The sequence below is a fragment of the Acomys minous genome (genome assembly GCF_964271855.1).
Source record: "Acomys minous genome assembly, chromosome: 16".
Lineage (NCBI taxonomy): Eukaryota > Metazoa > Chordata > Mammalia > Rodentia > Muridae > Acomys > Acomys minous.
The window spans coordinates 70734256-70755046 of NC_140498.1; the positions used below are offsets into that span (position 1 = coordinate 70734256).

At 46.2% G+C, this 20791-nt stretch overlaps 2 protein-coding genes across 2 annotated transcripts; both read right to left on the minus strand.

Annotated features, from left to right (window-relative positions):
* Positions 1–231: 231 nt before the first annotated feature.
* On the minus strand, positions 232–3696 carry LOC311586692 (uncharacterized protein). Its single transcript, XM_084762822.1, has 4 exons — positions 3603–3696; positions 1922–2036; positions 571–655; positions 232–328 (listed from the first exon to the last, which is right to left on the minus strand). The coding sequence occupies exons 1-4, from the start codon at positions 3664–3666 to the stop codon at positions 263–265; spliced, it is 330 nt and encodes a 109-aa protein (XP_084618948.1). The 5' UTR covers positions 3667–3696; the 3' UTR covers positions 232–262.
* An 878-nt stretch (positions 3697–4574) lies between these two features.
* On the minus strand, positions 4575–10761 carry LOC311587175 (anomalous homeobox protein-like; the record flags this gene model as incomplete). The annotated part of the gene is made up of 6 exons (XM_084763671.1): positions 4575–4630; positions 5071–5278; positions 6040–6163; positions 8209–8336; positions 9711–9960; positions 10712–10761. 6 exons carry the CDS (start codon positions 10759–10761, stop codon positions 4575–4577), a joined length of 816 nt encoding a protein of 271 aa, XP_084619797.1.
* Positions 10762–20791: the final 10030 nt, after the last annotated feature.

Consider the following 20791-nt stretch of genomic DNA (forward strand, 5'->3'; position numbering starts at 1 on the left):
TGCCTACATGGAGCAAACCCACATTAGACTTATAATATCAGAAACATTTCTCAGAAACTTTGTCAATACAGACAACCACCAGCCGAACTACTCAAGCAGTATGGTGCGGCAAGCTCTTGGGGGAACTCTGGGAACATTGGTTTTTATTTGGGGGTAAATCTCTTTAACTTTTGTGGAACAGACACACAAATCCACGCTTGCTTGTTCCACGCGTTGGCCCATCTTCACGTGGGCAGTTCCAGCCAGGCTGCACTCAGAGAACTCAAGGAGCACCGTGACTCCCCAGAAAGCATCCCAGGAAGGAGGCTTGGCCATAAGGCCATTGCACCTGAAAAGGCAGCTCAGCATTACACATGGGAGGCATGCTCTTAGACTTTGAGACACCTGCCTCCCGACTTGGGTGCCTCCTGGCCCCATCAGACCCATTGTGGACTTAAGAGAGGGATCTGTGCTCATTATGGCCCAGCCCACTTCTAAATCTAGTAACACCCACCCACAAGTCACTTCTTGTTCATTGCCCAGCACTACCAGCTTGAAGAAGAAAACATGCAAACACCCAGACGACCTCACCTGGCTGGAGAGTGAGGGTTGCCTCAGCTCCATGGTGGACACAGGTGCTGGCATGGCAGATGAGGCAGGCATCACCTCCAGAGACCTGAAAGGGATGAGCCATGTCCTAAACACTGCTGGTTCCTCAAGTCAGAACATGTTTAGTTTCAAGGGGACAGTGGGTGACGTAAACTCTATAGTCCTGTATCTATACATCAAAGCCATTCTAAGTGATAGGTGGAACTGTGGGCACTGTTCAGACAAGGAACTCTGTACAGAGTTAGCCAGGAGGGAAACATGCTAACGTGAATAAATAGCCTCATTTGGTAAGTCCTAAACGACTGAAGAGGCCATCAATGATGCTCACCGAGCCCTGGTAGGACAAATTTCACAGTGGATACGCTAAGCACTAGACACCAGAGCAGAGCAAAGCCAAACAAAACAAAGCAAAAGGCTGGACCGAAGTCAACATCTGCAATCACAGCATCCAATAGTCTAAGGCAGGAGGATAGTTGGAAATGCAAGGACAAACAAATCTACACAAAATAGACCTTATGTCACAAAACAAACAAACAAACAATGGTACATAGTATCTGATTCTCTGTACATGGAATTCTATAGAATTTTCATGGAGTCATTTCCTCCAGGAGGAAGAAGGGGGGTGTAAGAGACTTGGGAATTAAACAAACGTCAAGTCTGAAAAAGCTGAAACTTTTAAGATTTACAAAGATTCCCTCTGCAAGGTAATAGAAGCATTGAGCAACTGCTGAAGGCAGGGACTCTGACCAGTCAAGCTGCTTGAAGAAATTCTCTCTCGCTTTATCTCTATTTCTGAAGAGCTGAGATGCCTAGGGAGGATGCCACAACTGTCTGGGCACTATCCATCTCTGTCTTTTTCAGCCCTTGGGATCGTGGATATTATCTCTCTACCACACGATCCTCTATTGCCCTGTATACCCATGTCTCTATGAGCCTCCCAGAATCCTAGTCATCTACCTTAGTAGTCCATAGCTTGGTATCTCTTAGGCTTTTGGATCCCACTCAAAACAATAATTTGGAATATTAAATGGTAAAAACTTGATGCTTCTCAGAAACTAGCAGCCTTAGTCTATGGACAAACATGAAGAAGAGGCTAGTAAAACTAAGGAAGATCACTGGCCGGGGGCAAGCCTGCACATCACTGAAAGCGCAGGACGTCTATGTGTGTGCTGATGTTTGGAGTATTCTCCTTTTGCTGAGGGAAGGACTCCTGACATTTTCAGAATCACCCAAGGAACGAGCCTGGTCTTCAGACTCTGAGACGCTGATTCTATAAACTAAGCCCTTATCCTGCCTTGTGACCCACAGAGAGCCAAGTGCTCTTCCGGCTTACCTGTGGGAATGATGGATTTTCACATCTGCAGTGGAAGCTGCCTGCCCACCGCTTGGTCTTGGACCTTCCTCTGAGTACAATCTCTGGAAACAGCTGGTGTACAGGTCAGTAAACCCTGCAGGTGAAGAAATTCCACAAACTGAAGGTGAAAGGAAGGCACAGAGCACACTTGTGGCACAGCCACGGTCTCCAGGAGGCAGCCTGGCCAATAAGAAACCAGTCCGCCACCCCAGGATCCCAGCCATCCCGCTCAAGAAAAAGACGGACAGGTCTTCCACCTCTATGACTTATCAGACCTCCAGGGACAAAGTGAAAGTCCGTTTCTCTTAACTCTACACCGGGTTTCTCCACTAGGGGGCTTCACGCGGTCCAATGCCAGAGTCTCAGTCTGCACCACACATGTTCCCACTCTTGACACATGCAACTTGCACTTCAGGATTCTGCCACATGTCTGGCTCACCGTTTCTATCCTTTTTAAACCTCTTATGTTTCACTGGTAATTCCTTAAGGAGGAAGCTGTGGCTACCTCATCCTGCCCATTGGCTTTCTCTCTAGCTGTGCCAGACAGTGACCTATCAAAATACCGTTCACTCTTAAAATTAAGACACGCTGGTGGCCTTGGTCATCTCTGGGTGTAAGAGTGACAGGCTCCACTCTGCCCTGAGTCCAGGAGGTAGGACGGCCAGCACTAACAGAGCTTGGTTTCAGACCAGACCCAGGGGCCAGGCTTGCTCTAGCGTCCTGCCTGACCACCAGATGGGAGGTAAAGACAGGAGAAGATCCGAAGGGTCACAGGCTAGCAATCCTGGTGTGTGCAGTGTCAGTGGAGAGAGAGAGAGAGAAAGAAAGAGAGAGAGAGAGGGAGGGAGGGAGGGAGGGAGAGAGAGAGAGAGAGAGAGAGAGAGAGAGAGAGAGAGAGAGAGAGAGAGATGTGTGTGTGTGTGTGTGTGTGTGTGTTTAAAATGTGGAGCTTGTGATTCACTGAATGGGAAACATCTTCCATAGCGGAGGTATTTGAAACCTTAGTCACCCTGTGGGGGCACTCTATCGGTGAGGGGGCTATGGAAGCTTTAGGTGATGAAGGCTTGCTGGAGTAACTGCATTTAAAAAAACCCATATATTTATCTTTCTTTTTTTTCAAAAGAGACAATTAGAAGCCGCAAAGGGGGGGGGGGCGCGGAGAAAGATGCATTATGCTCCAAGAATGCTAGGGAACATGGGCAAATCACCAGGGCCTTGTAAAAATGGGAAAGCTGCAGATCTCTGCTGTGTTATACATGCAAAAAAATGCAATTTAAAGGCCCCCAGAACAACAGTGAAAACTGAGAAAACAAATCCGTGACGTATCTACCCTGGAGCGACGTACAAGACAAGAAGAGACAGGAGTGCACATGTAAGGTAGCAGAGTTTCCGGTGACAATCTCATTTGAGCTCTTTCCTAAATGCCCTGTTTCCCATTCATTCTTTTTTCTAGTAGACATAAATGAGAAATAATCTGGGAAATTTGTAGCAGGCATCTGTTCGGATTCCAGTCACTCTGGGTTTCACTGAATATTATAGGCTCAAGCAGACGGTGTCCACATCCACACTTCCAGCCCAACACAGGACCCAAGGACTTGAGGACTTGAGTGGTCATGGGGGCTGGACAAGAACGTCACATTCTGTGCAATGGGGGACCCACCTGCATGGCTGGGATCATGGACGGCAGCAATGGCCACTGGCATGGTGGCATCGTCAGGATCCATCCCAGAGTTCAGCTGGTTTCTATGGTTTGGTTGCCCCGTGTGGAGGAAAACTTCCTTGGAGGATGACAGCGCATAGGGCATCCTCCATGATTCAGGGGTAGCCACAGAAGAAACAGGAGTATTGCTGCTAACAGCCAGAGAGTGGAGGCCAGGGGTGGGGCATATAGAGGTGAGGCTGACAGGATGGTAACCTGGCCCCTCCTGGTATCTAGCCCATCCATGTAGTGACCTGGGAACAGAAGCAAACAATATGCCTTGGTGGGCAGAAGCCAGGCAGTGGTGCTTGGGAGGGGACTCCATCTAATATTGGAAGTGTGGGCTGAAGCCAATGAAGCTGCCCATCTTTCCTCGAGTCTGCCAAGGGCGGGCCTCTGATGTGCTCATCATCACAGACCTTTAATAAAGTATACTGCACAGGACCAAAACCAGAAAATGATTTGCAAGTCCTTACTATTAAGTGAATACCTGGTGGTGAATATTAAAGGAACATTAGTCAGAAGCTCATACTAGTTTAAGGAAGATTCCATCAGGGCGAATGTGCCTCAGATATGATCAAAGCTTTTTAAAGACACCCCCTTCAGGCTCTGCCACAGCTTGTATGGTAGGCCCTATCACATCCCTCATTTTGTAAGAGAGCGGTCACGTGAGCCATGCCTGAGGTCACACACCTGGGTGGTGCCCAGCCCCTATCACTGACCAGCACTGGGATGCATGCAGAAGGCTTGTGCCTTGCCACAGGGGAGCAGAGTTTATGGAGAGGCTCAGGTAGTGTGCTACGTACCAGCTGCCGCCCAATCCATGAAATAAAACACTTGACCAAAGAAATGAAAAAGGAAAAAAAATGCACAGTGTCAGCGCCCAGCACAGGCAAGGCTAGAGTTAAGGTGAAATCACACTCTGGTCTCCACTCAAAGAACGAGGGGACCGGAGAGGAAACGTGTTCCACGACGTGAAATGACACTACCTGAAAGCCAGCGACAGTGAGGCTGTACTGTCTCCAGAAAAGCTCCCAGCCAGGGAGGAGTGTGGCTCCTGGGATGCTTGGCTATTCTCTGGACACTGTGGAGTCCCACTGCCGGCTGACAGCAGGCAGAGAGAGAAAGAGAGAGAGAGAGAAGAGGATATTAAGTCCTAGCCTGCTGCCCAGCTGAAAGCAGCTCCAGATTAGATCAGTGTGCTCTTCAAGCATCCAAAGATCCTTGTCCCTTGCTCTGAACTCAATGCAAACCAACAGCTCCGAACCTTGAGATGGTTCACTTCCCAAATCAATTCCTTGTCCCTCCCCACACCCCCCTTCTGGCAGTGTCAAACCCCACTTCCAGACCTGCACATCCATCCTAGGGTCCATCCCAAGCCAGCTAGATAGTGTAGAAATCACCCTCCAAAAGCCCTTGTGCTGCTCACCTGACCACTGAGACATAGCCGCAGACTTATGATGGTTTCCTGGGAGCTGCAATGGTCCAGGACCACTCTTCTTTGCACTGGAGACTCCGGATGTGGCTTCCCGGGCTCTCTGAATGCGCAGGGGATGAGCCTTCTGACGCCGCCGGTAGTTGGCAAACCAGTTGTACACCTGCTCAGGAGTCAGGCTGGTCTCCAAAGCCAGTTTCTCCTGATCCCAAAATAAGACAAGAGTTCTTGAGTCACAGGGATACACAGAGGTAGCCGGGACAGCTCATGCCCTTTAAGGAAGCCCAGCCCAGCCTGACCCCTGCAATGGGGGTAGGAACAGGGATCTGGTGAACTGGTGAATTGGAAAACAGACTGTCTACTGAGCATGTGCTGAGGAGGTGGAGAATAATACACACGTGCCCCCTCCTCCTTCACCCACTCCATCCTAGGCCAGCTGAAGCTCTGAGTACCTAAGACTATAAGACAAGAAAAGGGCTAGAACGAAACCACCATGAGACCCTGGATCGGTGCTTTGCCCACCCCTCAACCAGGAGCTTCCTCATTGCCCTACTGCCATTCAGATTGGGATCACCAAGGAGAGGACGGAGGACCCGAGGGTAGGAAGTGGGCAGCCCCACATGAGAAAGAAAGGAAAGCTTGGAAAAGGAGAGGTCAAGGAAAGGCAGAAACCACTTGCCCCTGAGAGTGGATCCCACTGAGCCAAGAAGAAGGAAATAAAGACAGCTAAAAGTGCCATAGTGGGAGCGGCCTCAAAGAAGGGAAACCTGCTTAGGAGGGGAACAAGGGCCACTACCTTGGTGAAGATGGAGAGAAGCCGGCTAGAGAGAAGCAGGTGGAGCTGCCAGAGAAGAAGAGAAAAGATGTACTCGGAAGGGGGTGGTGGGGAAGCTCAGTTATTGGGTGGGGGAGGCTCTCTGACATGTAGCAGAGAAACGCCCTGTAGTGGACCGCTGTCCTTACCAGCTGGGCCTTCTTGGGATAAACACCCACACTTGTGGCAAAATTGTGCAGGTGGCGCCGAATCCCTGGGAGGAAGTTCCGGTTCTTCGGGCCCTCAGGGCAGAGGTTTGTGGGCGCTGGGTTCCTGGATAATGGAGAGGGGGGGAGAGGAGAGTTAGAACATCCGCTCCACCTTTTCCCTTCTCTGGGTCATGGGGAAGGAGTTCTGAGATGCCTTTTCCAGTCTGCTTCTGCAACCCACTCCCAGTCACCTCAAGGGGTGGCGGCCTGGGGGACCTGCCTCCTACATCCTGGGATGCTGCCTGGTGGTCCCTCCATTCTCTGCAGTCACCCAGTGAGTGAACACAGGCTCCCCCAAGGCTCCAACCCTTTAGAGACACTGGTTTCCTTCTACTGTCCAGTTTACAGCAAGTTTAATAAAGCCATTCTCCACTGCCAGCATTTCTTCTCTGGGGCCATCCCCAGGAGCTGGTAAAACTGTGAGTCTCTCTCTCTCTCTCTCTCTCTCTCTCTCTCTCTCTCTCTCTCTCTCTCTCTCGCCTTATACATGGACTACTCTAGCTGCTTCTCCTGCCTTGCTCGCCCTCAGTACAACTTCTCAGGGCGTAAGCAAGATTGCGGGCCCCACCTTCCATATACTGCGGCTGGTTTCCCCTGGGCCCCTCTCTCACTCATCTCCTGAACTCAGCTTCTCATCCCGCTGTGGCCTCTGTTCTCCTCCTCACGCGTTATCTTCTCCTTTTCTGCTCTGTGGCATTGGGGATCCCTTGCCCTAAGTGGGAGGACCTTAGTAAGGGACCCCTGTAGCCACCTTTCTCTCGTGTCCTGGCTGATTGTTCCTGCTGTATCTTTGACTTTCTTCATAAAGGACACATGGTGTGTATAAAGGCCACTGGTGACATCTAGATGTGTGGCATGCACGCGCATCCCAAGAGCACCTCACCTAACACATCCCAAATGGAATCCACCTGGGACCCCAGAGTTTCTTCCAGGACAGACACACCGAGAAGGCAATGCCCTGCTCCTGGCAGTTCCTACTCAACAGAGAGCTTCTCCCTCCTAGACTTTAGTTCTGGACCACAGCGGCCCTCCAAGACACTACAGGACTGGCCAACATAGTTATGGCACAGCCCACGTTCTGGTCATTACCCACATGCCCCTGAGGTCGCCTGTCAGCCTCCCGGGAGGCCCTTGAAAAGGACAGGAAAACCAAGCTACCACCTTTTCCTCTGGCCACAGACTGAAGGCAGATATGTAACTCTGAATCAAACTCTCATGGATGCCTTCAATATGCTCCAGGACACCAAGTACCTCTTAGACCCTGGCTTCTGACCTTGTCATCTTTCTACCTGGAAATTTTGAAATTTTGCCTGTGTGGGTTTCTTCACTTGCATCCAAGGCTTGGCCAGGCCTGCACCAATGACTTAGTCAAAAGTAGCCGCTTCCCCACACCAAAGAAAGAATCTGTCTCAGTCCTTTTACTGTCTGAATAACCCCACAGGAAGAACCCCCACTTTATTTCTTCTCTGTCTTCCTTTGAACTTATCCATTGGCAGGGCATCCAAGCCCCTAGCATGCAGGAAACACTTCACAAAGATATAGGCAAGAAACCATGACTGCTTTAGCTACGGTACGCTGGGCTGTCAGCCCCTGGGGACATGATAATATCTCCTGTTTCAAATCTGATTATCTACTGAGCTTATGAGGACCTGTCTCATGCAGTCAACATTTGCCAGACTGTCTGGTTAGTAAACAAAATGCCTCTTCCACATGCAGTGAGTGGAGCCTGAGCCTCAGGGAGCCTGCGTTGCTTGGAACACCAAAGAGAAGCCTTCCTTTTTCCTTCTTCCTTCTCTGGTAAGAGACCCCAGATAAAGAACAGAGGCTATGCAGTCTCAATGTGACTTGATTGTTCCGCACAAGTTTTCTTTCTCTGTAAATGATGAAGAGGAGACTAATGTGGATACCCTTCTCATCCCGTAGCCCCCACTGTGTAGCCTGGCATCAAGAAATGTGGATTAGATCATCTGAAAAAACAGTTGAAGCATTATAAGCAATGCTGCTAAAGTGACTTCCTGCCCTTGTTTCCTCAGCTCCCTGGGGGTTTAGGATGCTTCCTCTAGCCATGGAAGATCTCTGGAGCCAGCACAGAGGAGAATCTGCAAGTACCTCTTCCTGCAACGGAACTTCTGCACAGGGCTCAGCATGGTGACACCCAGCTTCCTCATGGTCAGGTGGTAGTGAATGTCATTCCAGAGTTGGACCAGCTCCTGGGTGCGTCCTGGCACCCTACACCCCTGTGGAGAAAACCGCGCTGGCTTAATGCTCTTGAGGACTGCCTACAATTTACCTCTGTTCATTCAAATGCTGATTTCTCTACCCCACAATCTGGATCAATCCAGACTTTCCTTGTGATGTTTATTCTAAGTATCTCCTGTTTCAAGTTTGTGTAACCATGTCACCATTTGTTCTCAGTGTTGTCTATAAAAGCAAACTAGCCAATGCTGAACAATAACAGAGAATAGGGCGGGACATCCTGATCCAGGGAGGGGAAGAGAAAGAGAAGGAAGGAGAGGAGGGAGGCTCTAGCAGAGACCAAGAAACCTCAGGAGAAATGAACCGGGCCTAGGACATGACTTAAAAGCAAGTATAATGTGAGAAATCCGCATGGGAAGAAACTATAATAACATGGAGGTTTAGGATGGAGTAATTATTGTGTAGCATTGTGCTATAGGCTAGTTAAATAAATCCTAGTCTCTCTGTGTGGTTATTTGGGTTTAAAGCCACTAATTTCATCCAAATAGTAATTCAATATTAAGCATTCATTCAACAAAACCCGATGAATCCCAAACACCCCTATAGGACCTGGAGTGCGTGAGAAGCTGCTGTTCACACCAACTCAGCCTATGAGAAAAGGCAAGCATCTAGATTTTAACCAGATGAGAAGTGAGAGCACAGCAGTCTCCACCACGCCTGTAAACCTACTAGTGCTAGCCAGGCATACAAATCTACCAGTCCTTAAAAGGCCCCGAGGAGGTGTGACCCTGGGCTGGCCGGTTTCCTCATGGGCCGTCACAGACACCTCATGTCATCTTTGACTAGATCTTGATCTAAAACCCTTCAACCCTCCAACGAAATAAGTAAGCCCAGTGCTCCACAGAGCCACAGCAGAAGAGAAAGCAAAGTATGGCAACTTCCCTGTGCCTTGCCCCTTTTCCCCTGGCTCTTGGCAGTAACTTTCTCATCCCACTCCAGGGTTTCTAATCACTAATGCCTCTAATTGCTGCTCAGGAGTCACGTCAGTTCCAACCATGTGTTCCCTGTCTGTTTGCTCAATTTTTTTTCTGGATTGTTTTTCTGTTATCCTTTTGACACAAGCTTGCCTGCATCCCGCACTGCCTTGACTGTCTCCTGAGTGCTGAGGTTACAGGTGTGCACCACTTTGTCAAAGCTGCCCTTGTCCAATGTGCCGCCATATTGCATCTACACATGTACTCCCCACCTGGCAGAGGATCACCACCCCCAAAAGACTTTTTTCTAAAAGGTAGCTGCTAATGTTACCAAAGTAAAGCGAGAGTAGGCCATCCTGCCCGAGCTTATGACATCTGGGAGACAGTCGAGGCTGCTGTATCCCCACTTCTCCCTGCATCCTCACCACACCTCTATCATACCTCTAAAATCTGGATGGCTGCAAGGTGCTGCTCCTGTTGGACCAGGACCCGGACACACACCAGCGCCACATCCGCACTGTCTAGCAGATGCCGACGGTGCCGGCTCTCCAGAATGGCTTTCACCAAAGACATCACTTGAGCGAAGTTATGTTGAAGGTCCCGACACAGCTTGCCTGCAAAGGTCACCAGCTTTTGTGGGAGAGAGTGGCTGTCCTCATGCGCCCTCAGCAGCCTTAGGAAGTTCTGCATCCTGCAAGAGCAGAGCATTCGGAATTAACACCGATACCAACCGTGTTTCATCCATGAGTCTTCGGACCAACTCCAAAAGACAGGTTCTATGCGAGCCTCAGGGTATATATAGCACTTCCAAGGGAGGGTAACTCACCTTAGAAAATCCAGGTCTCAAACATCCTCTTAATTTCCCCCAAATAGCTGTGTTCTTAAGGAAGTCAGCTATGTCAGACCATGGAGATGGACACTCTGCAACCACCCAGTCTTACCATTCAGAGCCTTAAACCCTTTCCTCTGCCCTGGGCCTTTCATCTCTTTTCCTTTCCTATGCTCCAGGCGCCAATACAAGCCGTGACCCCATCTCTTTCTGCTCTTTGCTCTGTCCTCTGTGGGTTTCCCAGGGACCCTAGCGTCTGCCACAGGGATGACAGACAAGAAAATCACCTTTCCACAGGCAGACACTCTTTCCACAGAGCCAGGGACACAGATTTCAAGGATGACAATAGGAGGAACCTGCTGGGAGGGAAATCACAGGGATCTCAATGAGTTCCCGGGCTTGACGAGCTCCCAGCCTAATGGACTGGTGTATCGTGTGGGTGATAGATTTTCAGGCATAAAACCTCATCGCAGAGATTCCGTTTCTGCGGAACACAAGGGACAAGTGTGGCTGAGGCCAGGCTGTGCCTGCGGTCAGCCTGTTTGGCCTGCTAGCAAGAACCTCCCTCAGGCTGGTTCCTGTGCACACTGGGGTCTACATCATGATGTCTCACCAGCCCCCAACAGATGGTTCAGGGATCCCATTGTTCAGGAGGAGAGCCATTTTAGGACCCCGGTTTTGTCCAGTACCTTAACTCCTTGCTGGTTCAGGGACAAGCTGTTTGTCTGAGGAGTCCCTTATCTGAGGTATAAAGGGGCTCCTGCTGAATCCTCTACCCAGTCTGGCCCAAAAGATCAGCAACACTGCCCAGTACCTTTCCAAAACGCCGCTCTTTTGTACGGAGAGGATGGTAAATGCTCGACTGCAAACACCAGAAGAGGAGCCGGAAAGACACGGTGCTCAGCGCCGCAGTCCACCTGGCTCTCTGGACACCGCCACCTACATGCTCACGGGAGGCACTTCCCCACAACGCCTCCCACCTCATCCTCTTCCGCCAACTCCTCTTTGAGACTCTCCTCCGCCCACCCAGGTTTGTAGCTAGTGCTACCGGCGCTCCCGGGCTGGAAGGCATAGCTACAAAGTATCCAAACTTCCAGTCTGAACCTCCCAAGCCAGAGGCTCCAAAGAGCACTCAATGTAGGAACAAGACACCAAGACCACTGCTTTTTAGCCGAATGGGATAAAGCTGACTCAGGACACTCCCTGTAATATCCTTACAGTACCTAAACCCTAAGAACATTTGGGGCCACTCTGGTCCCCTGTGCTCCTTGACTTGTCCCTGGCCACATGAGACTATGGGTGCCCTGACCCAAGTTCTGAGGACAAACAACTTGGGAGCCCGTACTAGGGTGCCCAGATAGTCAGAGGGTGAGCGTTCACCATATATGACTGTGCAGAGAGTTTCAGGTTTCTGGGAAAATATGACTCTTGGAGCTGGTTCCAAGAGGTAGCTAAGCCTGATGGACGGGAAAAGTTTTCTGATAGTTTAACCATGACATAAACAGTATTCAAAAGTAAGGAGGAGAAAAATGTTCTACCCACCTCCCTGGAGACTCCAGCCCAGGAGCACTGTCAGCTGACATCCTCATGAGATTTTCCATAACCCAAGCGGTATATTGGGTTTGCTTAACAGAATGCTGCTGATGGATGGGATCCTGGGTATAAGAAGCCATGGCCAGAATGCTTGGCTATGTCTCATGGTACAATCAAATGGATGAGTGTCGTGAGGCCACTTAGAAAGGGAAGGTGAAATCATACCCAGCACATTGAGCCACAATTGCCTCTGGAGGAAGAGAATGTGTTGCTAGTTTAGTTTAGTTTCTGGTCTGTGACTATTTTGGATTTGTGGTTTTTTGAGACTGGGCCTCTTGTGTAGAGCAGGCTAGCCTCCAACTAACTATGGAAACCTTGAATTGGGTGTGTAGACAGGATAGCCTTCAACTCCAATCTTCCTGTCTCTATTTCCCAAGTGCCGGGATTGCTGTGGAGTAAATTCGTTTCTGGAATTATTATTCCTGGGATTATAATCCTAGGCTTGGCCTAGGAGACAACTTCCAGAGCACCAATAGCACAGGAGCTAAGATCAACAGTAACTGGCGTCTCAATAAACCGAAAAGCTTCTGTAAGGCAAAAAAACACTGTCAGTAAAACGAAATGGCAGCCTACAGAATGGGAAAAGCACTTCAGCAGCTCCACTGCTGACAAAGGGCTAATATCTAAAACATATGAAGAACTCAAGAAACTAGACATTAACAAACTAAATAATCCAATTAAAAAAAATGGGGCACAGAGCTAAACAGAGAATTCTCAAAAGGTCAAGAAGCGCTTAAAGAAATGTGTAACCTCCTTAGCCACTGGGAACTGCAAATCAAACCGACTGACCTTGGGATTCCCTCTTATACCTGTCAGAATGGGTAAGATGAGAACAGAAGTTGGTGATGATGTGGGTCAAGGGGGACACTCCTTAATTTCTAGTTAGGAGCGCCAACTTGTACAGCCACTATGGAAATCAACATGGCAGCTTCTCAGAAAGTGGGAAATTTTTATAAATTATGTGTTGTGAAAGTGTTTGGTTTTGCGGACACGGACACAACCTGTTTGTAATAATTTTTAACGGTTTTGAAAACATTTGGTCAGAGTTCAATGAACCTTTGTCTCGTGAAACTGAAAGATGCGTTAGGAGGTTGACCTTCTGACCCCTGAAAGACAAGCAATGAGTGAAAATGATGGCAGAACTACTTATTGCACAGACGTGATATGAGGAAATATTTTTTTTTAAACTTTTCACGTTATAAAAGATATATGTTTATTTTTTTCCTTTTTATTTGTTTATTAACTTTAAATCCTGGTCGAAGCCCCATTTCTCCTCACCTCACAGCCCTCCCTCCCTCTCCTCCCTCTCCTCTTCCCTATTCCTTAAGAAAGAGGAGCACCCCCCCTTCCCATTCTCCTCAGGTCATCAAGTTGTACCAGGACTGAGCATGTCCTCTTCCCCTGTGTCCTGGCAAGGCAGTCCCACTAGGGAGAAGTAATAGAAAAGCTGGCAAGAGAATCCATGTCAGAGACAGCCACTGCTTCCCTTACTAGAGGACCCACATGAAGCCTTAGTTGCCCATTGGCTACATCTTTGTAGGGGACCTATGTGTAGTCCATGCAAGGTCCTTGCTTGGTACTTCAGTCTCAGCAAACCCCTCTGGGCCCTGGTTAGTTGGCTCTGTTGGTCTTTTTGTGAAGCACCTGTCACCTCCAGGCCCTTCTCTCCTTCCCCCAACTTTTCCACAAGTCTCCCTACTCGTTGCCTAAAGATTGGCTGTGAGTCTCAGCATCTGTTGCTATGGGCAGCTGGGTGGAGCCTCTCAGAGGACAACTCTGCTAGGCTCCTGTCTATAAGCACAGCAGATTATCCTTTATAGTGTCAGGCGTTGGTTCTCTCCCATGGGGTGTGTCTTGGGTTGGGCCAGGCCTTGTTTGGACATTCCCACAGTCTCTGCTCTATCTTTATCCCTGCACATCTTGCAGATAGGGTGAATTTAGAGTTGACGTTTTTTGTGGGTGTCTCACTTCATTTGTGTTTGAATTCTCAGGGTTTGATTCTTTGGGGTAGTGGGTGTCTGGAGATGCCACATTGTTTTGTGTTTTTTTTTTGTTGTTGTTGTTTGTGTTTTTACTCAGGCCTTTAGTCATCTTGCTCTCTCTGATGTTGGGAGGTAGCTTCTGGTGTCCTTCACTGGTCATTGAGAGCAGTTTGTTGGTGAGTGTCTATCAGTTAAGGGCCATTACCTGTGGGGATCAGGGAACTCTTCCCTGGAACAGGCAGGTGGTCTGGTTTTAGCTCCAGGGCACTTTGCTCCAGACCCTGGGCTCCCCAGGGCTCAGTAGATGTAGGTGCTGCTGCTTTGGTGTCTTTGGCTGGGCCTTTAATACCCTGCCCTCAGGCCCTGAGGCTTTGGGGCCTAGGTTCAGATCACCCTAGAGTGCTTGAACCCCTGATGACTTATAGCAGTTGTTTAGGCTTCTGCCTGATCTGTCCAAGCAGTGGGGCCTACGTCCTGCCTGCCAAAGAGAGAGAGAGAGCACATACTTCTCTCTGGATGTTAGTGGTTGGTTAGGGTTCTGCCTAGTCCCTTCGGGCTGGTTCAGACCCATTTGAACATGCAGGAAATTCCTCCTGGGTTGATTGAGAAGGTTGGATAGTTTTCTTCCCTATGCCCTTAGTCAGGTTCAGCATCTCCCAAAAGCTGGAGACCCTGATGGGCTGTGGAGACTGGCTAGGCCAGGTCAGTTCCACCCAGATGTGCAGAAACAGTCTGCTGATTCAGGTAGCTAGGTTTCTGCCCTGTCCATTCAGACTGCACAGCTGTGGTTGCTCAGTCCATCTGATCATGCAGGAACTCCCACTGGCTTGGAATGGCTGGCTGGGTTTCTGTCCTGTCCTCTCAGGCCAGTACTGCCTCTCCTGAGAGCATGGGAGACCCTGCTGGGCTGTGGAGACTGGCTAGGCCAGGTCAGTTCCACCCAGATGTGCAGGAACAGTGTGTTGTGCCAGATAGCTAGGCTTCTGCCCGGTCCAAACTGCACAGCTATGGCTAGATAATGTGTTGATCTGTTTGTTTGTTTGTATATATGTTACATGAATGCAGGTCAAATTGTCTATATGTAAAGTGCTCCTTTTTGTTTCATCGGTTGTATTTGTGTACGAATAAGTACATTCTGGTCATTTTTTTGTGTGTGCATACCCGATGATATGATGGAAAGGGCCATAGTAGATGGTTAGGAATTAGGTTCCTGTGGGCATCTCGGATATGCTGCAGTCTCTACAGAAGAGTTGCAAGCTAAAATGCCATTATCCCAAGCAAACTTGATGGAATATGTTAATTGAAATTTCTTGCTACATCAATTTTTCTTGAATGCGTGTGTGGATGTATTTTCCTTTTTCACCCCTATTCTTTCCCCTCCTCCTTTCATTGATTCACAGATAAATTAGGGAGCTCTGGGCTTCCACCAGCAGCTGCCTAAGATAAACAGGCTGGAGTTTAGTTTGGGCTGCTATCTCTCAGGAGTCATCTGCCAGACCACACAAGCCAGTTCCTAATTTTAAAGGGTTTATTTTTCTTTTTCACTACCCCCTTCACTTTTCAGCTAGATTCTGTTTCTCAGAGCTGACAGAAAAAAGGTTTGGAAAGCCTAAAATCTCTTCTCAGTTACTAGCACAGCCAGCCTAAGTAACTAAGGCCACCTGCAGCTAAACAAGAAAAGACATTAGCTAAAGAGTAGCTTTGGATGCAGAAAAAACAGAGGCTGAATAGCTCAGTAAGTAAGGCATAAGATCTGAAAGCCTATGATAGAAACCCTTGCTCTTCCCCATCTAGAGACCTCCCACCCCCCCTTGACACCAATGAGATGGCAGCCAGATGCCAGCCTGGCAGCTTAAGAGTTATCCAGAATATATAAAGAACTCAAGAAATTCAACACAAACAAACCAAATAATCCAACTAAAATATGGGGTACAGAGACAAACAGAGGAATATGTTATGGCTGAGAAGCACTTAAAGAAATGCTCAATGTCATTAGTCATCAGGGAAATATAAATACAAAAAAAATCTGAGATTTCATTTTAGTCCTATCAGAATAGCTTAGATAAAAAACTCAAGGAACATCACATGCTGATGAGGATGTGGAGCAAAGGAAATACTCATCCACTGTTGTTGAGAGAGCAAACTTGGACAACCACTTTGGAAACCAATCTATCAGTTTCTCAAGACCCAGCTATCAGGCATTTACCCAATACACTTCACAAAAGCATAGGACATTTGATCAACTATGTCCATAGGAATTTTATTCATAATAGTCACATACTGGAAACAACCTAGATGTCTCTCAACTGAAGAATGAAGAAAGAAACTGTGGTACATGATGGAATGCCACTCAGCTATTAAAAATAACAACATTGTGAAATTTGCAGTAAATGCATGGAACTAGAAAAAATCATCCTGAGTAAAGTAACCCAAACCCCTAAATACATGCATGGTATGTACTCACTTATAAGTCTATATTAACCATAAATTACATGATAACCATACTAGAACCCACAGATCTAAAGAAACTAAGTTATACAGAAGACCCAAGGGGGTCAGCTTGAACCTCACTTAAACTGGGAAATAAAATAGACATTGGAGGTAGGTGGAGGGAAGAACAGGGTAGGAGAGGGGAATGGAGAGGGGAGCAGAGGTGGTGATTAGGAGTAGGGAAAGTCGGGGAGAGAGGAATGGGTGAAAAATGGAAATCAGAGCTGAGGGACAGCTCTGGGATTATTCAGAAATCTGAGGTATTGGAAGCCCAAGGAAATCTACAGAGGCCACCCTAGATGAGACTCCCAGAAGCTGGTGATATAGACCCTGAAGTGGCCACCTTCTGTAGCCAGGCAGGACTTCCAATAGATGGATAAGAACACCAACCCCCCCACAAAGGCTTTGATCCAAAATTTGTTCTGCCTACATGATATGTATAGACAAAGATGGAGCAAAGATGGTAAACCAAAGTCTGGCCCTATTTGATACCCATCCCCTGGGATAGAACCAGTCTTTGACACTATTAATGTGACTCTGCTATGCTTATAGTCAGGAGCCTAGCATAACTCCTCTGAGAGTCTTCACCTAGCAGCTAATGATAACAGATGCTGAGACCCACAACTAAATATTAGGCAGAGCTCAGGAAGTCAGATGGAAGAGTTGGGGAAATGACTGAGGGAACCAGAGAGATAAAGGACTCCACAAGAAGACTTATAAAGTCAGCTAACCATGGACGCATGGGGGCTTATAGAGAGAGGCTGAACTACCAACTAAAAAGCATGCATAGACCGGACTTAGCACCCCTGCTTACATGTAGCAGATGTGCATCTTGGTCTTCATGTGAGTCCACAGACAACTGGAGTGGAGCCCTCTCGGACTCTGATGCTTCACTTTTCACCTAACCTGGTTGTAGTGTCTGGCCTCAGTGGCAGAGAATGGGCGTAGTTGTACGTTGACTTAATGTGTAAGGGTAGAATGGTACCTCTAGGGGAAACTTCTGCTTCTGTGAGGAGAGGAGAAGGGTAGAACGGGGGGAGGGATGCCTGATGGGGGGAGGCATCTAGGAGGAGAGGAGACGGGGCTGCAATCAGGATGCAAAGTGATTAAATGAATAAATTTAAGACAAAACAATACCCCCAAAAGTGTACTCCCTAAAATTGGAAAAAATAAGTGATAGGTTATTTTCTTGATAGATACCACTTACCAAAGTAAAATCAGGATTGGGTAAACAATTTAAATAGAAGCAGTCATGAAATTTCTCCCAACCCCTAAAATAAAGAAACCAGGGCCAGAGAGTTTTAGTGCAGAATTCGACCAAATTTTCAAAGAGGAACATATACCAATTACCCCACAAATTATTCCATAAAATAGCAACTGAAGAACACTACCAAATTCATTTTATGAGCTCGCAGTTACCCTGATGCATAAATCCCACAATGACTTAACAAAGAAAGAGAATTTTAGACCAACGTCTGTTATGAACATTGATGCAGAAATAATAAAGTACTCACAAAACAAATTCAAGAATGCATCAAAAACATCATCTACCATGATATATTAGGCTTCATAAAAGAGACGTAGGGAGGGTTAAACATCAATATAATCCCCAATAGTGTTAAAGTTATTTTTATAAAACTGTGTTTGCTTCTCCGTTTCACTCTTAGCCCAGCTATCACAAAAATAATTGAGACTCATATTTGTTTAATAATAAGCTTCACAACACAACAACTGAGCAGTTATTACTCTATTCTTAACCCTCTAAATTAATCTGGCTTCCTCCCAGCTTATAACCCAGACATAACTGCCCTCTGAAGCTTTCCCTATTTCAGCTCCCTCTCTTGATGTCTCCAGAACCTCCCACACAGCTGAATCTCCTACTTCTTCTAACTCATCATCCCCTGGCTGGCAGGAAGTCCCGCCCAATTCTCTCCCCTGTTCAGTGATTGGCTGTAAGCTGCTTTATTGGCATACTAGACGACAATAGGAGAGCAATGTCTACACAACATTGAGGCAAGAGATTCTCAGAGCAAAGCTTGCAACCAGATATGGGGTGTATAGAAATCAGCATTTGAATTACACAATAACCTTAGGCATACACCATAGAAACAAACTGAAAAGAAGAACCCACACAATTACTTCACTAGACATTTGAAAAGCATTTGACAAAATCCAACACCTATTCATGATAAAATATTTGGAGATAAGAGAGGTACGAGACACATATCTAAACATGATAAAGGCAACATGCGAAGAGCTGAAAGCCAACATCAAATTAAATGGAGAGAAACTTAAAGCAATCCCATTAATATTGGGGACAAGACAAAGCTCTCCACTTTGTCCTTATCTATTCATTACAGTTCTAGCTAGAGCAGTAAGACAACGGAGGAGATCAATGAGGTACAAATTGGAAAGGAAGAAGCAAAGCATCACTATTTGCTGCTGCTGAGATAGTAAACCTACATGACCTTCAAAATTCTACCAGAGAATTTCTACAGCTGGTAAGCACCTTCCCAAAGTGGCTGGATACAAAATTAACTCAAAAAGATCAGTAGCCCTTCCTTACACAAGTGATAAATGGGCTGAGAAAGAAATTATGGAGAGAACACCATCACAATAGCCACAAGTAATATAAAAAATATTTTTGTGTAACTCTAACCAAGGAAGAGAACTATCTGTAAGACAAGAAATTTATGTCTCTGTAGAAAGAAACTGAGGAAGATATCAGAAGATGGAAAGATCTTTCATGCTTATGGATCAGTAGGATTAACATAGTAGAAATGGTCATCTTACTAAAGGCAATCTACAGATTTAACACAATTCCCATCAAAATTCCAACACAATTCTGGACAGATAGGGAAATAATAATAGTCCACTTCACATGGAAAAACAAAACAAAAGAAACAAAAAGCTCAGGTTTGCTAAAATGCTCCTGTATAATAAAAGAAATCCTAGAGGTATCACCCTTCCTGATTCCAAGCTGCATTATAGAGCAATAGTAACAAAAACCACATGGTGTTGAAATAAAAGCAGATAGTTAATTAATGTAATAGAATTGGAGGCCCACAAGTAAACACACAGACACACATGCACACACACCCCCCACCCCTATGGACACTTGATTTTTGAAAAAGAAGCCCAAATAGCATTCTGGAAAATGGCATTTTCAAGAAATGGTTCTGGACTAAATGGATTTCTCTAAGTAGAAGAATGCAAACAGATCCGTATCTATCACCCTACATAAAACCCTACACATGAAGCTTTTCAGTTTCATGAGGTCCCATTTATTAGTTGTTGATCTTAGTGCCTGAGCTGTTGGTGTTCTTTTCAGGAAGTTGTCTTCTGTGCCAGAGTTCAACACCATTTAGAAATCTGGTTTTATGTTGAGGCCTTTGATCCACATGGACTTGAGTTTTGTGCAGGGTCCTAAATATGGATCTATTTGCATTCTTCTACATGCAGATATCCAGTTAGACCAGCACTGTTTGTTAAAGATGCTTCCTTTTTTCCATTGTATGGTTTTGGATTCTTTGCCAAAACATCAAGCGTCTGTAGGTGTGTGGGTTTATTTCTGGGCCTTTGCCTCAATTCCATTGATCAACCTGTCTGTTTTTATGCTCATATCATTCAGTTTTTGTTACTATTGCTCTGTAGTACAACTTGAAATCAGGGATGGTGATATCTCAAGAATTTCTTTTATTGTACAGGATTGTTTTAACAATTGTGGGTTTTTGTTCTTATATATTAAGTTGATGGTTGCTCTTTGAAAGCTTTTAAAGAATTGTGTTGAAATTTCGATGTGAATTGCATTAAATCAGTAGATTGCTCTTGGTAAGATGGCAATTTTTATTTTTTTAAAAAAAGTTTATTTTTTTTTACTTTATTAATTTATTCTTGTTACATCTCAATGGTTATCCCATCCCTTGTATCCTCCCATTCTTAAGATGGCAATTTTTAATATGTTAATCCTACTGATCCATTAGCATGTGAGATCTTTACATATTCTGATGTCTTCTGTAATTTCTTTCTTTTTTAATTTGTACCTGCTTGATCTCCTTTGGTTGTCTTATGCCACTAGCTAGGACTTCATTTGCTATATTGTAGAGATAAAGACAGAGTAGTCAGCTTTGTCTTGTGCCTGGTTTTAATGGAATCAGTCTAACTTTTTATTTGTTTTATTTGATGTTGGCTCCAGGCTTGCTGTATATTGCCTCTATTATTTTTAGTGTGGTTTTTTTTGTATTCCTGATCTCTCCAAGAGTTAAGTTGAAGAGGTTTTCGATTTTGGCAAAGGCCCTTTCAGTATCTAATGAGATAATGGTGTGTTTTTTTTCTTTCAGTTAATTTATATGGTTGTTTACATTGATGGATTTTTTTTATATATTTGGAAATCTCCTGTATCCCTGACATGAATCCTACTTGATCATGGTGGATATTCTTGGATTCAGATTGTGAGTATTTTATTGACTATTTTGGCATCAATATTTGTAAAGGAAAATGGTTTGAAATTCTGCTTCTTCATTGGATCTTTGTGTGGTTTATATATCATGGTTACTGTGGCCTCACAGAAGGAATTTGGTGACGTTCCTTCTGTTTCAATTCTGGAGAATAGTTTGAGGAGTATTGGC

Excerpts from the sequence above, each read along its gene's own strand:
- LOC311586692 (XM_084762822.1), bottom strand. The coding sequence starts at position 3,666 with ATGGATCCTGACGATGCCACCATGCCAGTGGCCATTGCTGCCGTCCAT. Across the intron at positions 2,037-3,602 it reads CCATGATCCCAGCCATGCAG|GGTTTACTGACCTGTACACC; the intron begins GTGGGTCCCCCA and ends CTTCACCTGCAG. Across the intron at positions 329-570 it reads AACCCTCACTCTCCAGCCAG|GTGCAATGGCCTTATGGCCA; the intron begins GTGAGGTCGTCT and ends CTGCCTTTTCAG.